The following is a 20,203-nucleotide window of genomic DNA, read 5'->3' on the forward strand; positions in this document are numbered from 1 at the left end:
GATGGTTCTGCATGAGCAGCAGCCTTGCGTACGAAGCTCCATTTGCACAAGCGGCAGGCCTGCACTGCCTGCCATTCGCACAACATTGAGCTGATCACACAAGTGGAGCTGCATGGGCACATGTGCTTGCCCACAGCTTTCACGTCCTGGTTCCGAATGGGATGCGGCCCAGAGGTTGGGGACTCCTGTCTTAGAAGATTGGAAGTGGCTAGACCAGCAGAGAAGTCAAATAGGGATTCGAGGCACATGATTTTTCCTATTCACCTTGAAAAATCACCCCAAGGTCCTATCAGAGTTTGTGTTGAACTGAAAGACAGAAGAACCTGTTTTTTTTCTGGATTTTGTTTTTGCTTAACTAAACCCAACGTGCAATGGTTTTATAGGACTTTCAATACTTGATGGCATCAAACCTCAATTTGTTTGGTTTTTATTTTGCGCATACCCTTATAAATTACCTTGGAAGGAATATGCATTGAGTTCATTGGCTAATAAGCTATATGGAATGCGTCAGCAAGCTCTGTGCACCGATAAATCCTTCCTTATATCTTAGAAGCTGTAGGTGGCTATCATTTTGATATTTGTGAATAGCTGCTAACTGGTTCAGCTAAATCTTAAGAGTCCGGTTGAAGATAAGGACCACCTTAAGTTTTCCTGGAAACTCACAATTTCTAATCTCTACCCTTTAGGGTAATGAGAGATACTTTATTTCATAAAAGTATCCCGGTTAGTCGTGAGGAGAATATCATTTCTTAAGATGCTAGGGTATGTTTTCTGTATAACTTGAAGGAGTGAAAGCTGAAGAATAAACAGTGAATGAAATCACTCAAATTAATCTTGGAAGACTCTGTTGAATCTCATATTTTAAAATAGAAAAGAGAGAGCAGCCAGGGAACTTAAATATTTTTCCATTATCAGCTTAAAGAGTTTCTCAAGTTTGGGTTGGGGCCTGTTGCTTTCTGCATTTATATTTGTCCCACATTTTTCACCAACATTTTCCCAAACTTTCTTTTTTTCTCTTCCAGACACATTAATGAAGACAAAAGGAAGACCGAAGGTCAAAGACAGATTTTTGATGTTGTTTATGAAGTAGATGGTTGCCCAGTAAGTAATGGTTTAGTGCTTCATTATAGTGCAGTTTTAAAAATGCAATGGTGAATTTGAGCAAAATGGAGAGTAAAAGAGGTACATGATTCCAAATTTGGAATGTTGAGAAAAAATAGTGGACGCCCACAATGGTTGCTATGGTGGTTGTGGGATGTACTGTTTTGCCAGTGTGTTTTGCCAAGCGTCGGGAGGGATCAGGTGTCCAGGCAATTGGTTCTTTTGGATCCAGAGACAAGAAGCACAACAGTAAATAAAGGGATTTTAAGTTTTAAGGAAACAGATTTAAAAACATAACAATTCAAGCAAGATAGTACCCAAATCGCTTATAAGCTATGGGGAGTATGCTAATAATGACATTAGAGGTATCCTTAAGGCAGCCAGGTTCCACAGTACCCAATGCTAGGTTTTGTATATAAAAGCTTCCCACAAAATCAACCATAACCTCAAGATGTTTATCAAAACCTGGCACCATGACTTCATGGCCCTGCTACGGTCAAGAGTCTGCAAGGCCTGACTTTGATTGGGTGGCACCTGACTCTGGGATGACAATTGAAAACTTGAGGTTTTTATGTGAAGATTCCCACCCATCCCCCTTCTATTTTATTCAGCAAGCAAGAGTGGAAAAAAGCAGCAGGTTAGCTTAGCTTAACTTCTAGACTTTTCTTAGCATGAAGAGGAAATCAAACTTATGCCATTAAACTCCTCAAAATAACAGTGATCTTCCGCATTGCCACTACCCAGTGCTATGGATATGCAAAATTGTATTATTATTATTATTATTATTATTATTATTATTATTATTATTATTATTATTATTACTATTTATTCGATTTTTATACCGCCCTTCTCCCGAAGGACTCAGGGCGGTGTACAGCCAAGGTAAAACAGATGTTACAATATACAATTAAAATACAGATTAAAAAACTTATTATATAGTTGGCCTAAAAACTTTAAAATATGTAAAACTAAAAAACCCTTAAAATTAATAAAAATTTAAAACCAATAAAATTTAAGCCAGCCCCGCGCGAATAAATAGATGTGTTTTCAATTCGCGGCGGAAGGTCCGAAGGTCAGGTATTTGGCGTAAACCCGGGGGAAGTTCGTTCCAGAGGGTGGGAGCCCCACAGAAGGATCTTCCCCGGGGGCCCCCCAGCCGACATTGCTTGGCGGACGGCACCCTGAGAAGTCCCTCTCTGTGAGAGCGTACGGGTCGGTGGGAGGCATGAGGTAACAGCAGGCGGTCCCGTAAGTACCCAGGCCCTAAGCCATGGAGCGCTTTAAAGGTAGTGACCAAAACCTTAAAGTGCACCCGAAAGGCCACAGGTAGCCAGTGCAGTCTGCGCAGGAGCGGTGTTACACGGGAGCTACGCGAAGCTCCCTCTATCACCTGCGCAGCTGCATTCTGGACTAACTGAAGCCTCCGGGTGCACCTCAAGGGGAGCCCCATGTAGAGAGCATTACAATAATCCAAGCGAGAGGTAACGAGTGCATGAGTGACTGTGCACAAGGCATCCCGATCAAGGAAGGGGCGCAACTGCCGAACCTGGTGGAAGGCCCTCCTGGAGACGGCCGTCAAATGATCTTCAAACGACAGCCGCTCATCCAGGAGAACACCTAAGTTGCGCACCCTATCCTTTGGGGCCAATAACTCGCCTCCAACAATCAGTGCGGCTGCAGCTGACTGAATCGGGGTGCCGGCATCCACAGCCACTCCGTCTTGGAGGGATTAAGCTTGAGCCTGTTTCTCCCCATCCAGACCCGTACGGCTTCCAAACACCGGGACAGCACTTCAACAGCTTCATTGGGGTGGCCCGGGGTGGAAAAGTACAGCTGAGTATCATCAGCGTACAGCTGGTATCTCACCCCAAAGCCACTGATGATCTTACCCAACGGCTTCATATAGATGTTGAACAGAAGGGGCGAGAGGAATGTGGAAACACTAACAAACAAACCTCTTGTCTGGCCCCAGAGCGGGCTATGGCCAGTATTCCTCAAATGCTGCTGTTTGGGAGGATACACTTCCCAAAACAACTGAACTTATCTCCAGATGGCATTGATGGGAGGAGGTTCGGTATGGTCCAGAGACACCACTATTTCAAAAAGAAATAGGCAAAAGTCTACCTTCCAAAAGGTAGGCATCAAATTGGCAAAGACTGTTGTAATTCCGGATCTGACACAAACTGGAATTACACCACATAATATTGTAAGTTGGAAACATCCCTCAAAAGTCACATTCTCTGATAAACACTCAATCCACATTTCCCGGTGTCTTCAAACTCCACCTTTCATTCACACCAGGAGCAGCCTCTGTTCCCACGGGAAAGAAAGTCACCTAGGCAAAACAATCCTCACTATCTATTCACTCCTTTTCCCCCCACACCTTAAGAATGTGGCGAGCCCGAAAAACCGCCTTATATAGGAAAGAGAAAGAAAAAGAACAAATGAGTATAATACAGAGCTAAATAAAATGGCTACACATATGTCAAATTCGGGTTCGACAAAGGTACTTGAGGAAATTCAGTCCTTTGCTCTCTGAAATTTTTGTAGGTCATTACTAGCCTTTTGAATTGAGTCAAAGGTCTATCAGTAGCCAATGCAGCAACTTTAGGACAGTTTTTATCCTGCAGGAACAGGCCCGAGGGGAGGGCTTATTTTCAGGGAAGGGTTTATTTTCGGGGAAACACGGTAACAATCTTATTGTCACATTCTAGATAAGATGTAGATTTTGGTCCATCTCCAAAGCCTTCCCCAAGTAGGGCAGAGTATAATAGTTTAGCTGACAGTTATCGAGACGTGAATAACTTAACCCTAGAATGTCTAGGTCCAGGTAGGCTTTTAAGTAGGCAACTTCCAAAGCTGGGGAAAGACTCCTCATGGCTTTCAGGTCTTTTAAGTAGTGTGTGCATGGGTCAGGAGGAGCCATACTTTGTCATACTCTGGAGTCCTGCAAAGAAAACCCAACCGGGAGCAATATTCTTAGAGGTTGACTAAGGTATAATAGCTCAGTCTTGGAGGGATTAAATCTAAGCTTATTTTTCCATTCAGACAATATACCGTAACAGCTGTCAGATGCTGATTCAAGCTTTCTGTGGAATCAGATTGATTATAGAGCAGGATACAATACATCTTCAGCATGACCCGGGTAATAATATACAGCTGAGTTTCATCGGCATTCTGAAGTCAATTCATCTTCTACTGATGTACCTCAGTGGCTTGATTAGCATAGGGGAGATCACCAAACTCTTGGGTAACCAAGGCCTTGACATCTGTTGCTCCATAGTGACATTCCAAAATTGCCTACTCAGGTAGGGGCAGAATCACTATTGCAGAATAGTGTTTCCAACTTTCACACAAGTGAGGAAGATATGGTATTCAATGGCATCAAAGCAAAGGTGTTGCCTTTTCAATAAAGCTTGCCAACATAGTGGCCAATGCCAACCCAATCCCATATCTGATTGCAAGATTTTCTCTAGGATTCTCTTGTCTTGAGTGGCCACCATTTTCTCAAGAGCCTTCCCTTAAAACTGCTGGATCCAGGAAAGCTGCTTCAATTTCCTCTTAAGGGAGGAAGTGGCATTACTCCTCCTTCAAACAAATATTAACATTTTTCTGATTGCCAACAGCTTATTCTACCTGGCTGCCCAAAGAAGTCAAGAAAGGCTTGGGTCCAAACTCAAGCTGCAAATAATCTCAGGTTCATTATGGTAAAAAAATCAGTGTTGGCGAAACTTTTCAGCACCGAGTGCCAAAACAGGAGCATGCCTTTGTGTGTGTGTGTGTGTGTGAGAGAGAGAGAGAGAGCGTGTGTGTGAGCACCGTAGACCTGAAGAGTAGCTTCCTGGCGTGCGCAGGCAGGAGTGCCAGAAACCGGAAGAACAGTTCCCCAGCGCTCATGTGCGTGCTGGGAAGCAGAGCTTCTGGTTTCCAGTGTGTGTATGCATGCCGGTCACCTGGTTTTGGGCCGCGGTTGCGCACGTGGAGACTAGTTGGCTGCTGTGCATGTGTGTGCCAGAAACCGGAAGATAGAATGTGCATGCGCACACCAGGAAGCTGAGCTTCTGGTTTCTGGCGCTCTGATGCGCGCGAAGACCAGCCGGGCAGTACACACGTGTGCGCCAGAACCCGGAAGAGCAACGGGCGATGGCTGCCGTGCCCGGAGACATGGCTCTATGTGCCAATTCTGGCACACTTGCCATAGGTTCGCCATCACTGTCCTAGATAATATAAGATCTCTTGCTCACCATGTGAGTTTCTGTTGTAGAACATTTAGCCTAGAACAAACATGGGTAACTTTATCGGTCAATCAGCAAAATGGTCCAGTGAGCCTGCAGGAATCTTAGCCTGCTCATTGTTCGCCGGTTTGACTCAGGTAACCATTAAAGTCTGCTTTTTCCACCATTATCTGTAATCTCTGGACATGTCAGACCTACCAATTCTATTAAATCTCCCACTCCAACTCTTCCTGTTCTCTCACTTTAGGGAGAAAGGAGGGGAGCCCCCATCCTGGAGCATTTTCCAGCCCCACCCCTGGGGTCCAAATCCTGAGAAATCCAATACATTCCTTTCCTAACAATGAAACGTTATTCCGTGTATTAGGTGCGCTGCGCTGCAATAACAATTTGTGTGCCCTGTGATAAGGGAAAGATTCTCTACTTTTTATCATTATTTCTTGGTGATGCAGCAACCGCCCAACTTCTCTTTTTTAATGAGCTTCTCCTATGCCCAATAGGCTAACCTCTTGTCGTCTCACCGCTGTCTAATTCAGCGCCTGGAAACGGTTGCACTTGGGGACGACCTCTGTGACAGAGGGGAGCAGGTCACCCTGTTCCTTTTTAATGACTGCCTGGAGGTAAGTCTGCAGTGACTCATTTGGCTGTGACATCCTGGAATGACTTGCAACTCGGAGGAATAAATAACAACCAAACACCTGGAATCTGTGAAGGGCAACTTGAATGCCGTTTCTTTTCTTTTCTTTTCTTTTTTCTGTCCTCGGTGGAAGGCATTGTGCTGTGTGTAGCAATCAGTCAGACGGTAAGGACTGCTGGAAAAAATTGTCACAGAGAGTACTTTTTCTCTGCCGCCTTAATGCTTTGTAACTCAATTCTGGGCATTGCTGGGAAAACCAGGAGAACTTGCTGCTGCTGTGACTTGCTACAAGCCAGGAAAGGTGTGGTCAGAAGGAAAAGAGAGGCATTGTCATCAGAGTAATAATTAAGAGGGCCTTTCCATAATTCCTCCTGGCCAAATGAAAGACTTACCAGTTTTCACTGGCCGGTTCTGTAGCATGTCGAAGTTACGATTTACTTAACAGGTTTGCATTGGACAAGGTCTCAACACCAATGCTAAGCATTGACAAATCGGAAGCTAGGTTCATATCACATTTGGGAAGTCCAAATCAAACTGCTATTACATGGATCACACAGAGCTAAACTGTGGCTTGTTTTACATGTGGAAGGAACTATAATTGAAGGGTGGGGTGGGGTTTGTTGCACTTTATGGTAAGACCAAACCAAACAAACCACAATGGGTGTACTCAACCCATGAATTGCTGAGCTACGATAAAGCAGTTTACTTTTGTTAAAACTAGAGATTATAATAATGACAGGATTTAATCTGATCTAGCCTCTTTTGTTTGCTTTCTGAGACTCTTAAGTGGCAGTTTATTCATAAAGGGTAAAACAACTTCTTCACCCCCTCAGATACAAACAGATTCACTGGAAGTTGAATTCTGCATCTAACATTAAACAATGTACTGGGTTCGTCTTTTAGAAATTGTACCAGATGTGCAGATCGTGCCCAGTTTGTGTAACTCTTGTCAGCTTAAACTGCATTCAGCCACAGCTGTTCCTATTTCTATGAAATACTTTCTGTGCATCAGCTGTTCTGGAAGATGCTTGGTTTCCATCTGAACATGTAGTTTTGATAGACGGATGCTTTTCACACTTGATTCATCTGAGAGAGTGGATTTCCTTCATAGTTTCAGAGGGCTCTAAAAATGTGGCGTTCTAATAGGCTCTTGATCATGGGATTGAATGCCACAATGTTGGATTGATAACAATGGATGTGTTCATCTTTCTGTGGATACAAGAATATATTTTCTCTGCATTATCTGCAATAAATATATATGTATGTATGTATGTATGTATATGTATATGTATATATATAAAATAGGGATGTGGTGGCTTAGTGGCTGGCTAAGATGCTGAGCTTGTTGATTGAAAGGTCGGCAATTCAGCGGTTCCCTAGTGCCACGTAACGGGTTGAGCTCTCGTTACTTGTCCCAGCTTCTGCCAACCTAGCAGTTTGAAAGCACATAAAAAATGCAAGGGACCACCTTTGGTGGGAAGGTAACAGCATTCCGTGCGCCTTTGACGTTTAGTCATGCCGGCCACATGACCACGGAGACGTCTTGGGACAGTGCTGGCTCTTCAGCTCTGAAACGGAGATGAGTACCGCCCCCTAGAGTCGGGAACGATTAGCACATATGCGCGAGGGGAACCTTTACATACACACACACACACACACATTGAAGAAAGCATCCTTTGTATTGATTTTTGAACAAATGCCTTAGCAACCTGATTTTTCCAACAAATATCCCAACCCAATAGGTCACAACCACTGTATGCAGTATTTTTCAAAGTATAAGACGCACCTTTTTCCCCCCTAAAAGAGGCTGGTGCATCTTATACTCCGAATGTAGCTTTTTCAAAGCTTTTTTTCAGCCCTAACGAGGCACTAGCGAGTGAAGCTATCTTCTTCAGCTTTGCCTGCTCCCTCGACTCTCCGCTGTGCTTTAATGAGGTGCTAGTCATGAGTTGACTCTCCCCTGTGCTTTAACGAGGTGCTAGTCATGAGGTGCTAGTGAGTGACGCTAGTGAGTGAAGTGATCTCCATGCTTTGCTCCGACTCTCAGCTGTTCTTTAGAAGCTTTTTTTCAGCCCTAACTAGGCGCTAGCCGAGGGAAGCGATCTCTCCGTGCTTTGCCTGCTTTTCTCATTGCTGCTTTCTCTCAGCTGTGCCTTAGAAGCTCTTTTTTATCCCCAAGCAGGGGATAAAAAAACCAGCAAACTAATGTGCTGAAGCTGACCAGACTAAGGATGCTAGACAGATGAATACCTAGTAGGCAGGTTGTTTTTTCGTATTTTCCTCCCAAAAAACTAAGTTGTGTCTTATACTCCAAAAAATACAGGGTATATATATATATATATATATACACACACACACGTATGAACCCGAAAAGAGACTTGACACACTTCAAGTTTTGTTGTCCTTCTCTACTATCTTTTCACCCTAACATCCACTTGATGCCCAACAAGCCACAGAACATGCTAGATTGGTTTTCTCTTCCTGGTGGATTGATGGGTCGTGATTTACACTAGTATAATTCATTAATGTCTTGGTGGTATTTACAGTTCTGGCACTGTTTCAAGCTCTCGGGACAGGGTCTCAGCAGCCTGTAAATTCCCATGGGACTTATTTGTGTTTAATGTGAATCAGTAACAGGTCTATGTCAGGCAATTCTGTTTTGCTGCTTCTTGGGCTCCAAAAAATGTCCACACAAGCAGTTATAACCAGAAATTACTGTTGGAAAAACACTGAGCTCGGGGAATACAAACTAATCAAGTTTCAGAGGCTTGAGTCTAGCGCAGGGGGAAGTCATAAAACACACGTTCATTATGGTCTGTCCAACTTGCTCATTAAGGATGTATAGCCTTCCATGCAAATCTTCCCTAAATAGTCAAGAGTGAATCTGAACCCAGTTCTTCCTTTGTGATGTTAAATACTTCAGAAGATGGCCCATTGAATTTTAATTGCCAAGACCATGATACTGTGCATGGGTATAGTGGAGTTACTGGTTGCAAAATTCAGTTACCTGAGGACCTCAATGGGAAAAAAAACCCCTACCTTTTGTTGTTTTGTTCTAAATATCTGTCTTGCTTTTCTATGCTACTAAAGGCTGTTGTGAGGATAGGGTAGGGTAGGGTAGAATAGAATAGAACAGAACAGAACAGAATAGAATTTTTATTGGACACACAAGGAATTTGTCTTGATGTATATGCTCTCAATGTACATAAAAGGAAAGATACCTTCATCAAGAATCATAAGGTACAACACTTAATGATAGTCATAGGGTACAAATAGGCAATCAGGAAACAGTATCAATATAAATTGTAAGGATACAAGCAACGAAGTTACAATCATACAGTCATAAGTGGAAGGAGGTCGATGATGGGAACGATGAGAAGATTAATAGTAGTGCAGATTTAGGAAATAGTTTGACAGTGTTGAGGGAATTATTTGTTTAGCAGAGTGATGGCGTTCAGGAAAAAAACTGTTCTTGTGTCTAGTTGTTCTGGTGTGCAGTGCTATATAGTGTCATTTTGAGGGTAGGAGCTGAAACAGGATGTGAGGGGTCTGTAAATATTTTCACAGCCCTCTTTTTGATTCGTACAGTATACAGATCCTCAATGGAAGGCAGGTTGATAGCAATTGTTTTTTCTGTAGTTCTAATCTAATTGTAAAACCTAGCTCAAGTAAAATCATAAAAGCAGAAAGAATAACATTGATGAACAGCAAATTAGAGTCTCCAGCTGAAATAGAAAACCCAGTCAGTACATACCTTTATTAAGATTGCCAACATGTACCACAAATATGCAGAAGTGTGAGTTCTTTAGTTAAAACACGTTTACTTGTCTTCAAAGCTGTTAGATCCAGAGCTGTTAGAGAAGCTTCCAGATGGTGCAGGCCTTGCTCTCGAGTTTATAATACAAATTACACATTGGAGAAGAAATAAGATAAAAGCAAATTCAAATATCTGTCAGTTTGAGATGTGTAGAGTAGATTTAGTTGTACATTGTAGAATTGAGAGAAGTCTGGGAGAAAAGAGAAGGCAGAAAGCAAGCATTGGGACAGAATATCCTAGTAGTTCCTTGTAGTTTGATGAAATGGCTGCTGTGAGATATGACTAACTGGGAGAGGAATATGGACTTTTTCAGTCTTCTAAAGACATTATAAAGAAGTACAGCAGCTCTCTTGGGGCAGGCCGTGTAACAACCTGGATGTCAATAGCTTATCTTTTTAAATTTTTTTTTAAATTTTTCATCAACATTTTTAAATGTACAGTCTCTTATCCATCACTATTCATTATTCATTCATCTTATCTTTTTACTTTCATTTGTTAATTGTTCAGGCCTGTTCTTTTACCATTTCCTCTCCTTTATTTTACCACAACCTTTCCTCTTCCCTTCCCTTCTCTTCCTTCTTCTATCTCTTTCTACTTTCCTCATTCCTCCTCTCCTCCCCTTTTCTACTTCCTCTCCTCTTTCCCCACTCCTCTCTTCTTCCTCCCTTTCTAACCCTCTCTCCTACTCTTTTTTCCCCTTCCTTCTTCCTCTCCTTTTCCCTCTCTTCTTTCCTTCTCTCTCCTTACCTCCCTACTCCCCTCCTTCCCTCTCTCTACTCCTCTCTCCTTTTCCACTCCCTTGCTGTTTCCATTTTCAATTCAATCAAAGATGTCAATAGCTTCTCTGTGGTGGATGAATATGAAATGAAGTGAAGTGATATATGTAGCAAATTTCATAGGGGAGGAAGGTACCTCAGGGAAGAGACAAAGTAGGAATTAGAAATCTTAATTTGGTCAATGTTGTTTTGTAATCTTGTAAAGCATTTGTAGTTCTTAGTGTTTCCAGCCATTTCTAAGAAGTGACCTGTAATGGAGATGCCATCACTGTGAATATAATAGCAAGCACAAGGTGTAGAGAGTTTAATAGGTTCAGACAACATTCGATGAGATTGAAGTCGTGATTCTGGGCTTTCTCCTTAACTGGAAGATACAAACCTAAGATAGAAAATATTAAGCTCTTTTTATATCCCAGTATAGTACAAAAGCCATCACAAGCAGCTTATCTAATAAATCATAAATTTTATGGGAAAACATTTAATTACATTTAATTAGACTAGAAACCTAGACTTTGAGGGACTATTAATATTGAGTCCTACCACTGCTTAGTGAATCCATATGCCTTAGATCAGTGGTAGTCAACCTGGTCCCTACCACCCACTAGTGGGCATTCCAGCTTTCATGGTGGGCAGTAGGGGTTTTGTCCAATACTGAAGCACTTTCCTTTTTTTTTTTATTTAATTGACTTTTTAAAAAAAATTCATAGCATTATTTAAAAACATTTTCACTAGGTTTTCATAAAATTCCCCGTGACAATTTAAATTTCTGAAAATATACTATTTGTATTGCCTGTGCATAAGTTTAGTTCACGTTATGTAAGTGAAACTAAATGGCGCTATAGTGCGACCGCAAATAAAAGAGCCTCGTCCCAGAATAGCTTGCGCCTCTCCCCCCACACCACCCAGCTGTAATAGACAAGCAGAGCTGGTAGCCGGTGCCCCCTCCCCCCACAAACCCAATCCACGATGCGCGAGAGGCATGCGCAGAGTACGATACACGGTGCATTACTATGGAACTGGTGGGCAGTTAGAAAATTTTACTACTAACAGAGATACAAAAGTGGGCGGTAGGTATAAAAAGGTTGACTACCCCTGCCTTAGATGATTGTACAATTTCTTGCCTTATCAGATTCAACAAGGGGAGCTCATCACTACCCTAAGAAATTGGCTCCAATATTAATCTGCTTTTAATCTAGAACTTTTTTTTACCTGATACTCAAATTCATTTTGGAATTTACGACTCTTGTTTTGGGCTTTGAGATTCTGAAAACAACTCCTTCACAAATTCTACCATCTTTTAATCTTCTTTTAAGCTTCGTGATATCCGAAGTGAACCTCCAGATTCAGCCAGTTTTGTTCCATATAGTATCAGCCTTGTGAAATCCCAAGCTTCCTTTTTCCGCTATGTATTCAAGATAAACAGTGATTCATATTTATGTATATTAATATGTTAGGGCGTGGGTATATACATATGTATGTATATAGCATATATATATATATGTGTGTTATGTGTATGTACACATTTCAACAGAATTTCATTTTTAATGTGTGCCAGAGTGCCCACAGGGGAAAAAAAATGACAATCATTCCTTATTGTCTTTATTTCCATTCTCTGATGATCCTTTTTCCAGTCCTTGAACCTGTTTGAATGCTTCTTGAAGCTACTTGTCGTAGTAGCTAAAATGGGTTTTGACCAATACACTTTAGCAATGGGTGATAGATGAAACTATCACTTCAGTGATTTTGGAGCGGCTGTATGTTACATAAATATTCAATAGTTTAGTGCAGGGGTCTCCAACCTTTGCAACTTTAAGCCTGGAGGACTTCAACTCCCAGAATTCCCCAGCCAGCAAAGCTGGCTGGGGGATTCTGGGAGTTGAAGTCCTCCAGGCTTAAAGTTGCAAAGGTTGGAGACCCCTCGTTTAGTGAATTAAAGATTGCAACCAGTTTGTCCAGAAGTGTGTATTTTAGTGCTGTACATACTTTGGGTTATATATGCGTACTGCAAATCATTTGGTTGTCAAGTTGATTGTTTTAGGCTGAGGTTCCTGTGCCCGTAAAAACTACATTATTTGATTATAGTTATTTCTTTATCAAGATGGCTGACAATAGTATTGCAAGCAGCCTGAAGAATCTTCTTTGAACGTGCAGGCTTTGTTATTTGGCATATTTGCGGAGAATTAGCATCAGGTCTAGGCCACTGGGCATCCTGTTGCAAGATAATATGGATTGCACATCCATTGGTGTATGCTCAGTGGGAAATGGATTAGGTGAACTATAGTCTCCAAAGCCTGGATGGCAATAGATTGCCTAACTCTGCTCTCAAATAATTATCTCGCCCTCCAGACTTAGTCTGCTTGCATAGACTGGAATTAAAAATGGAAGGGATATATTTAATTAGCATTCCCTGATTCAGCGCTCTGCTACTGGCCATATGCAGCTTGGGGACATTTTGTGACTACAAGGCAGAGAAGAAGAAGAAGAAGAAGGCAGCATGCGGTGTTCAAGAGAACATAAAATCTCCAAATTACTCTCATAAAAGTTGTGGGCGGGGGGATGGATTGCCTGGCATTTTGAGAAGAAACTATTAATCCGTATGTTGCAATTGCTGAGGCTTTTTTTGAAAGCCGCCGTTGGCTGCAAGTCTCGTCATTTTAAAGGTCTTTGCAAACGATGGAGCTGCTTTCTCACGGAGGGTTTCTTTGGTTTGTGACAGATTGCGAGGAAACGGCACAAGGTTATCGGTGGCTTCAAGAGTCCGCACGGCCACACCAGGCCACCAGCCTGCCTCAAGCACATCGTCCTCATGCCTCTGTCTCAGATCAAGAAGGTACTAGACATCCGAGAGACAGAAGGTTAGATATATATATATTTTTCAGTGAATTGGGAGGGGAAGGTAGGCTTTCAACCCCGACCTGGTGTCTCCAGAGACCTCCTCACAGAGTGTTCAGATTGGGGGAGACTTGAACCAACACATGGAAAGATTGCTTTAACTGCTGGAAGATTTGAGCATGGCTGAACAGTGAGATCTCTTCCAAGGAGGTTTACCTGGCAGTTCAGGGAACTGTAAATAGCCATTCAAAGGAGCAGAGAGAGAAGACAGTCAAATGTCAGCTTGTGAACTTGTATTTGCAGAAAACCATTCTCGGAGCTTTTAAAGTGCGCAGCTCTTGCTTTTCTTTGTCTATGTGCTTTGTTCAATGCTTGTCTAAAAATAAAGCATCCCATGTGGGTGTATTAACCTTTAAGAACAAAGGTTTATATGACTGGCACTTTAATCTTAAGCAGCAGTTGAGCCCACATTCCTGAAATCTTTTAGTAGGCAGATGCAGCTCCCCCACCCACCCACCCCAGATTATAGAATTTACATGGCTGTAAGCCTTGCTAAAATCAGTGTGACTTTGCTGGAAAAGACAGCACTGGGACATTAATTTCCCTTGTTTATATCACCACTTAACTGCAGCAGCATTCCGTACCTTGGAAAGATGATTTTTCGATAATTGGAGAAAAAGTTGCCATGAGCTAGCTTCCTACAGCCCACCCTTAGCGCATACCTGCAAAATAACTGGAGCTCTAAAGACACAAGTTACAAGTTTCTATGTATTTTTCCCTCTTTTGCTGCATTCTTCCTTTTCCCGGGTTTGGTGCAGCAATGTGCTGTCCTGAGTGAAAACGAAACGAGTACTGTATTTTTCAGAGTATAAGACGCACCTTTCTCCCCCAAAAAAGAGGGTGAAAATCTGGATGTGTCTTATTCTCCGAATGTAGCCCCGCCCAGCTTCTTAAACGGAGGTTTCAGAGACTGAAAAAAGCATCAGAAATGAAGCTCCCAAACAGAGCTTCAGAAAAGAAGCCCCCAAACAGAGCTTCAGAGGCTTTTTTTTCTGAAGCTCTGTTTTGGCGGCTTTCAGAGGCAGATTTTTTTTTTCTGAAACAGAGTTTCACAGACAAAAAAAAAACAAGGCACAGAAATCTCAACCAAGGAACCTGTTGCTAAAATTCACCTCTGGGAACTGCAGATCGGGGTAGGCCAATCTACCTGTCAATCAGTTTTTTTCTTATTTTCCTCCCCAAAAACTAAGGTGCGTCTTATACTCTGAAAAATACAGTATATTTCTGTGTTTGGGAACATTAATCAAAGCCAGGTTTTCAAAGTCGAGTTTGATGGGTTTGTTTGGAGTTGGGTTGAGTTGGCTGTCAGAAATATGAGCCCAGCAGAAGGTTGGTGAGGAGGGAGGAAATTGTAATATGACACCAGAGCTTCAGGAATTGTAGATTAAGTAAAAAAGTATGGAAGTTCAATGCCATAGAAGACTCCTGCTCCTTGGTTACTGATTGAGCTCTCTGACTAACTCTATGTATATAGGTTGTCTCCTGAAAAGCGTGAAGGATAATAGGTTTTATATGAGTATGAAGCAAAAGAAAGTAACCTGAAGAATAATGAAGTGGCAGGCAGCATTATTTTGCTGGTTACTTTTCTACCTCTGTAGCTTTAACACAGTTTAAAATTCAAGCCATGGTTGTGGAAAGCGGGCTTTTCTGAAATGTCATATGTCACCATAATCCAGTATTTTTCAACCTTGGCAACTTTTTAAAACCTGCGGATTTCAACTCCCCAAATTCCCCAGCCAGCAATACTAGTATATTACCGCAATCTGACAGTGGGAAGAGAGCAGATGCTCTCAAGGGCCTGACCTCTTGTCTCTGAAGACGTGTCAAATGCAGCTATTTTTGAATTCTCTGCGGGTGACTCTTTGTTGTGGCTGAGCGTGTAGATATTTAGCTTTTACGTCTTTATTCTACTTACACGGCTTTATATCCAGCTTCCTCCCTTGAGACCCTGTACCTTGTCTCAGCCACTGCAGGTTTAGAGTGGCTCCATAAAACATTGTGCGGCATTATTACCGCGTAATTAGCTTTTAGTCGTTTAGTTTTCGGTGGCTGGAGAAACTACCTGCTATAGGCCTCAGAGTTGGGAAATTCTCACAGGAGTGGATTCTTTTAATAGCATTTCTTTTGGTCTTTTGAAGCCCAGTAAATTAAATTCTCTGGTGGCGCAATTCTACTGCACTAGACAGCAATTGGACGCTTTCAGTAAGGCATGAAAACGAGAGCTTATACGGGGAAAAGAAATTCAGCCAGATATAAATATACAAAGAGCCAATTATATATTGATATCGCTTGCTTGTTAATGTTCAGGGCTATAAATGTTAGTTCTTAACTTGTGCTTAATGTTCTGTGTAATATTTTCTAGTCCATGCTTTCCTCCTTTCATTGTTTAAGATTTTTTTTTAAAAAAAGGACATTCTTTTCTCTACAGACTGCCGCAAAGCCTTTGCATTGGTTGTACGTCCGCCGACGGAGCAAAGCAATCTTTTGTTCAGTTTTCAAATAACAACTGAGGAACCTCTCAAGGAAGACTGGCTGAAGATGCTGTGTCGGCATGTAGCAAACACCATATGCAAAGCAGACGCTGTAAGCACTTGAGAGAGTTGATGAGGGGCACATATTGTATATAGTTGAACAGGTGACCTCGTATCTTGAGGGTTGGGAATCACATTTGGGATTTCTAGAACATTTGTGGATATTCCCAGTCAAGCACAAGGGAGCAGCTTCCTGCCCCTTAATTTCCTAAAAGTGCTTAGGAGAACCACAGCAGGCCTAGAGGCATTGGTGGGGTTTATTTATTTAGCCTCAATACTCAAGGGGTATTGACACCGACTCCTTGCAACTCTAGGTGGTTAAAATCCAGTAGATAAAAAAGGTTAACAAATAAAAGATACTATTCCTAACAAAACAAAAGAAATTGCCAACTTTGGGAGATACCCTGTAAAACAACGCAGTCTTAACCATTTTTCCAGAGATTGCAAAGGACACATTTATTCTCTTGAAGCATGATATTTCAGGAAGGAGGTGGAATGTCCCAAGGATCTGGTTCTCTGAATACCCAACTAGTTCTCCTCCGTTGACTGGAAGCATCTTTCCGCTGGACAATGTAGGGCAGACAGATTCTACCTGGTAGACCTGGTCTTAAAGTTTGGGTTCTGCAATGTTTTGGATTTGATTCAGAAAAGGTGCTTCAGAGCAAGAACCGAGGCGGCACTTGTCTGGGGACTCATTGAAGCAGCCGCCTCTTTTTCTGGGCTCATGTGGCTGCTGAAGAGGGACTTTCCCTGCAGTTCCCAAAATAAATGTGGCTGCTTTAATGAGTCGCAAAGCAGTGCTGCATTAATGCTCCTGCAGGTTCCAAATTACCTATTCTGAATCAGATGCAAAACACTGCATTTCCTTTAATCCATATTCCAATTATACTTGAAGCTGCTGCTTTGCTTTCTAGTATTTTACTGTCTTATTTTTTTAAAAAAATTGAAGATCTTAAATCACTTGCAGTAGGATCCAGTAGGCATCAAGGAATATGTTGCTGGGCATATTGTTGTCTCCGGTCATCATGTTGAGAATCCCTGTATGATCTGTGCATGACAACTAAACTTATTGTTGCCATAATCTAAGTATGTTGGAAGAATTCTAATGAGTTCATTGGCAAATCCTGTTCATGCTTTGAACAGTCGGGGGGTAGCACCTGCAGATTATAAAACGCTCCATAAACCAAAGAACCAGCTTATTACGGAGACATTATTCCCAAATGGTACAGTAATGCCTTTTAGGCAGCGTACTGGCAGACATTGGTGTTAGAAATATAAAACCTGAATGCTGCAAATTGAATAGCACAGAAACATCCCCACTGATGGGCCTGTTTTATATGCCGCCCTTTGTGGTGTGAGGTAAACTCTTGGCACAGCCAAGTTTCCTTTTCAGGAAGCGTTTGCGCCATAATTGTTGGCTCTCTGCTTTGATTTTTTTTTTTGAGAGAGAGCTGTTTGTTTACAATCTTTTTATTTAAATAGTCTGATATTTTTAGTAGTTTAGAAATTGTTTTTTTAGCTGCCATGTTTTTGATTTTGTCCAAATGCATGGTAAAAAAAAATATGTTGAATAAAATTAGCAGAGCGTATGTTTTTGATTGATTGGGTTCTCCAAATCAAAAACAAGTAATATCTGTTCTGGAAATAAAGCAAATCGGGAATTAAAGCATTATAATATAATACATAGAGGAACAGTTAGGTCTAGTGGTTAAGGCTAGAAACTGGGGGATTGTGAGTTTTAGTCCTGCCTTAGTCATGAAAGCCAGCTGAGTGACCACACTCTCAGCCCAAGTCACTCAAGGTTGTTGTGGGGATCGTAGGAGAAATAAGGAGTATTAGATATGTTTTCTGCCTTGAATTGTTCATAAAAAATAATAAAGGTGAGATAGAAATTATGTTAAAATGTGAGGTGCATAGGTGGACAGGTAGGAACGAAGGAAGAGGAAGGAAGGAAGGAAACATTATTTAGAATATTTGCTTCGTTTGTCCACAAAGTATACTCTATTACCTATGGTATATCTTAGGCTGCAATGGTAGAGTGAATGTCACAGATACATGCTCCATTGAGCCCTCTGAAGTTTTCTGAGCACATACAAAAAAACAAAAAACTCTTAGACATTCTGATAAACAATATGTAAGTGTCAGAGAACCTATCTCCAGGTTCAAGACTAACCTGGTGTCAAGCTGAATTACAAATAGAGCCTAAATACATTTTCTACTTCAGCCCGGCAAGTCACACCTGTCTTTTCTGCTCTGGTGACGCATGACTTATCTCTTCTTTTCTAGCATCATAAGAGAATCTTTCTTCACTATGTGTGGCTTGCATCCTTTCTTCTAGAAAAAAAACAAAAACAAAACCTTTTGTTCTCTCAAATTACTTGTACGCCATTCCCACAGGGTGGCAGCAGAGGCTTAAAACCCGATTTTTTTTTCTCTCCCCCCCACCCCACATTGCCAAATAAAGTGTCTGTACTGCGGTCAATACCAAAATAATGTGCCAGATGTAATGCATAATCTCTCTACTATGGAAAGGTAGGCTTGTGAAATTTGGGGCATTAAGAAGACCTGGGTTTTTGAAATGGGGGATTTGAAATTCAAGATGGCTTTTTTTTTTTCCTTTTTACCCTTGAAGCTAATAGTTGGGGCTTTTTCCTGCCAGGAAAATCTTATTTATGCAACTGATCCTGATTCTATTGAAGTAAACACGAAAGACGTGGATAGTACATTGAGTAGAGCATCACGGGCCATAAAGAAAACTTCGAAGAAGGTAAGAGGCTTAGCTTAAAAAGGACTTGTCTCCTTGGATTCTAAACGGAGGACACAATACATTTCCCAGTAAAATGATATATTTTTAAAAAAATTTATATATCATTTTAAATACTTTTGCTGCCTTATTTTAGCTTTCGTACAAAATCATCTAACCACAGAATTGTCATCAGACAGCACTGGCTCTTCGGCTTAGAAACCGAGATGAGCACTGCCTCCTAGAGTCAGGAATGACTAGAACGTATGTGCGAGGGGAACCTTTACCTTTATGATAAAATACAAGTCTTTAATAAAGAGGTGCTAGTACATATCCAGCATTTCTGAAGGGATTGTGACTCTTGCCTAGTAAGCCATGCCACTTTTAATTTACTTCCTATAGGACAGCGGTTCTCAACCTGTGGGTCACGACCCCATTGGGGGCCGAATGACAATTTGCCAGGGGTCGCCTAAGACCATCGGAAATATGGGAAGTATACTTGCGAGTCGAAGAATCACGCTCCAATGGTTGACTCCACAAGCCAGCTGCAGGCTCTTCAAATCGCTAGCCGAATTTGGCTTCAGGCGCGATGAATTAAAAAAGAGAGAAACCTTTGCTCTGATGTCTCCCTCTCAAGCCAGCTGCAATCACTCCCAATCGCTAGCCTAATCTGGCTTCAGGCTTGATAAACTTAATAGGGGAGGAGTCTCCGCTTTAATGCCTCCATCCTCAAGGCAATCGCAAGCAGTTCAGATCACTAGCCAATACGACTTCAGGCGCGATAAATTCAAAACGAAAATAATTTTACGGTTTGGGTCGCCACATCGTTGGGAATTGTATTAAAGGGGTCGCAGCACTATAAAGGTTGAGAACCACTGCTATAGGAGAATGATGCCAAACACAGTAGGACAAGAAATTGGTGCAAGATGAACAAAAGGCCTGTAGAATAATTGGAACGGGCGGGGCAGAGAAGAGAAAAGTTGCGAAGACCTGACAAGGAAGGAACAACTTTGAACTGAATGGCTCAGCCTGTGGTGGTGGAGGGGATATGTTTCTTTTAGAGCAGGCCTGTCAAACTGACGGCCCACAGGCCAAATACGGCTCACTCAGGCCATGCCTACTCCGGCTCCACAAAGGCAAAAAAACATCACAATACATCACGGTGCAGCCTGTGATGCGATCGGGTTTGATTCCCATGTTTTAGAGCTTTTCACTTGCAGTGCTTTCTGTAGGCATAGGGGAGGCGGAGAGCCAATTCTTATTCCCTTATTTATTGTTTCCTCTTTTAGTGGGGGAAATGACTTCTGGGTAAATGCCGTGTGAGACAATGAACGCAGGTAGTCCTCGACAGTTCATTTCGTGACCATTCAAAGTTACAACGGCACTGAAAAAAAAAAAGGGACGTACGACCGTTTTTCACACTTACGACCGTTGCAGCATTTCCAAGGTCATGCGATCGAACGCTAGGCAACTG

The 20,203-nt window shown here is 41.9% G+C and overlaps 1 protein-coding gene across 4 annotated transcripts in view; it reads left to right on the forward strand.

Moving 5' to 3' along the window:
* Positions 1-20,203, forward strand: part of ECT2 (epithelial cell transforming 2) — a 64,909-nt gene that overhangs the window by 36,323 nt on the left and 8,383 nt on the right. For all 4 annotated transcript variants that reach the window (XM_058187253.1, XM_058187256.1, XM_058187254.1 and 1 more), the window contains exons 18-22: positions 1,023-1,101; positions 5,834-5,953; positions 13,280-13,418; positions 15,884-16,038; positions 18,646-18,753. In XM_058187253.1, the coding sequence (XP_058043236.1) occupies positions 1,023-1,101; positions 5,834-5,953; positions 13,280-13,418; positions 15,884-16,038; positions 18,646-18,753 (601 nt within the window). The remainder of the gene's footprint in view (positions 1-1,022; positions 1,102-5,833; positions 5,954-13,279; positions 13,419-15,883; positions 16,039-18,645; positions 18,754-20,203) is intronic.

The sequence above is a fragment of the Ahaetulla prasina genome, chromosome 6 (genome assembly GCF_028640845.1).
Source record: "Ahaetulla prasina isolate Xishuangbanna chromosome 6, ASM2864084v1, whole genome shotgun sequence".
In the NCBI taxonomy this organism is placed as follows: Eukaryota; Metazoa; Chordata; class Lepidosauria; order Squamata; family Colubridae; genus Ahaetulla; species Ahaetulla prasina.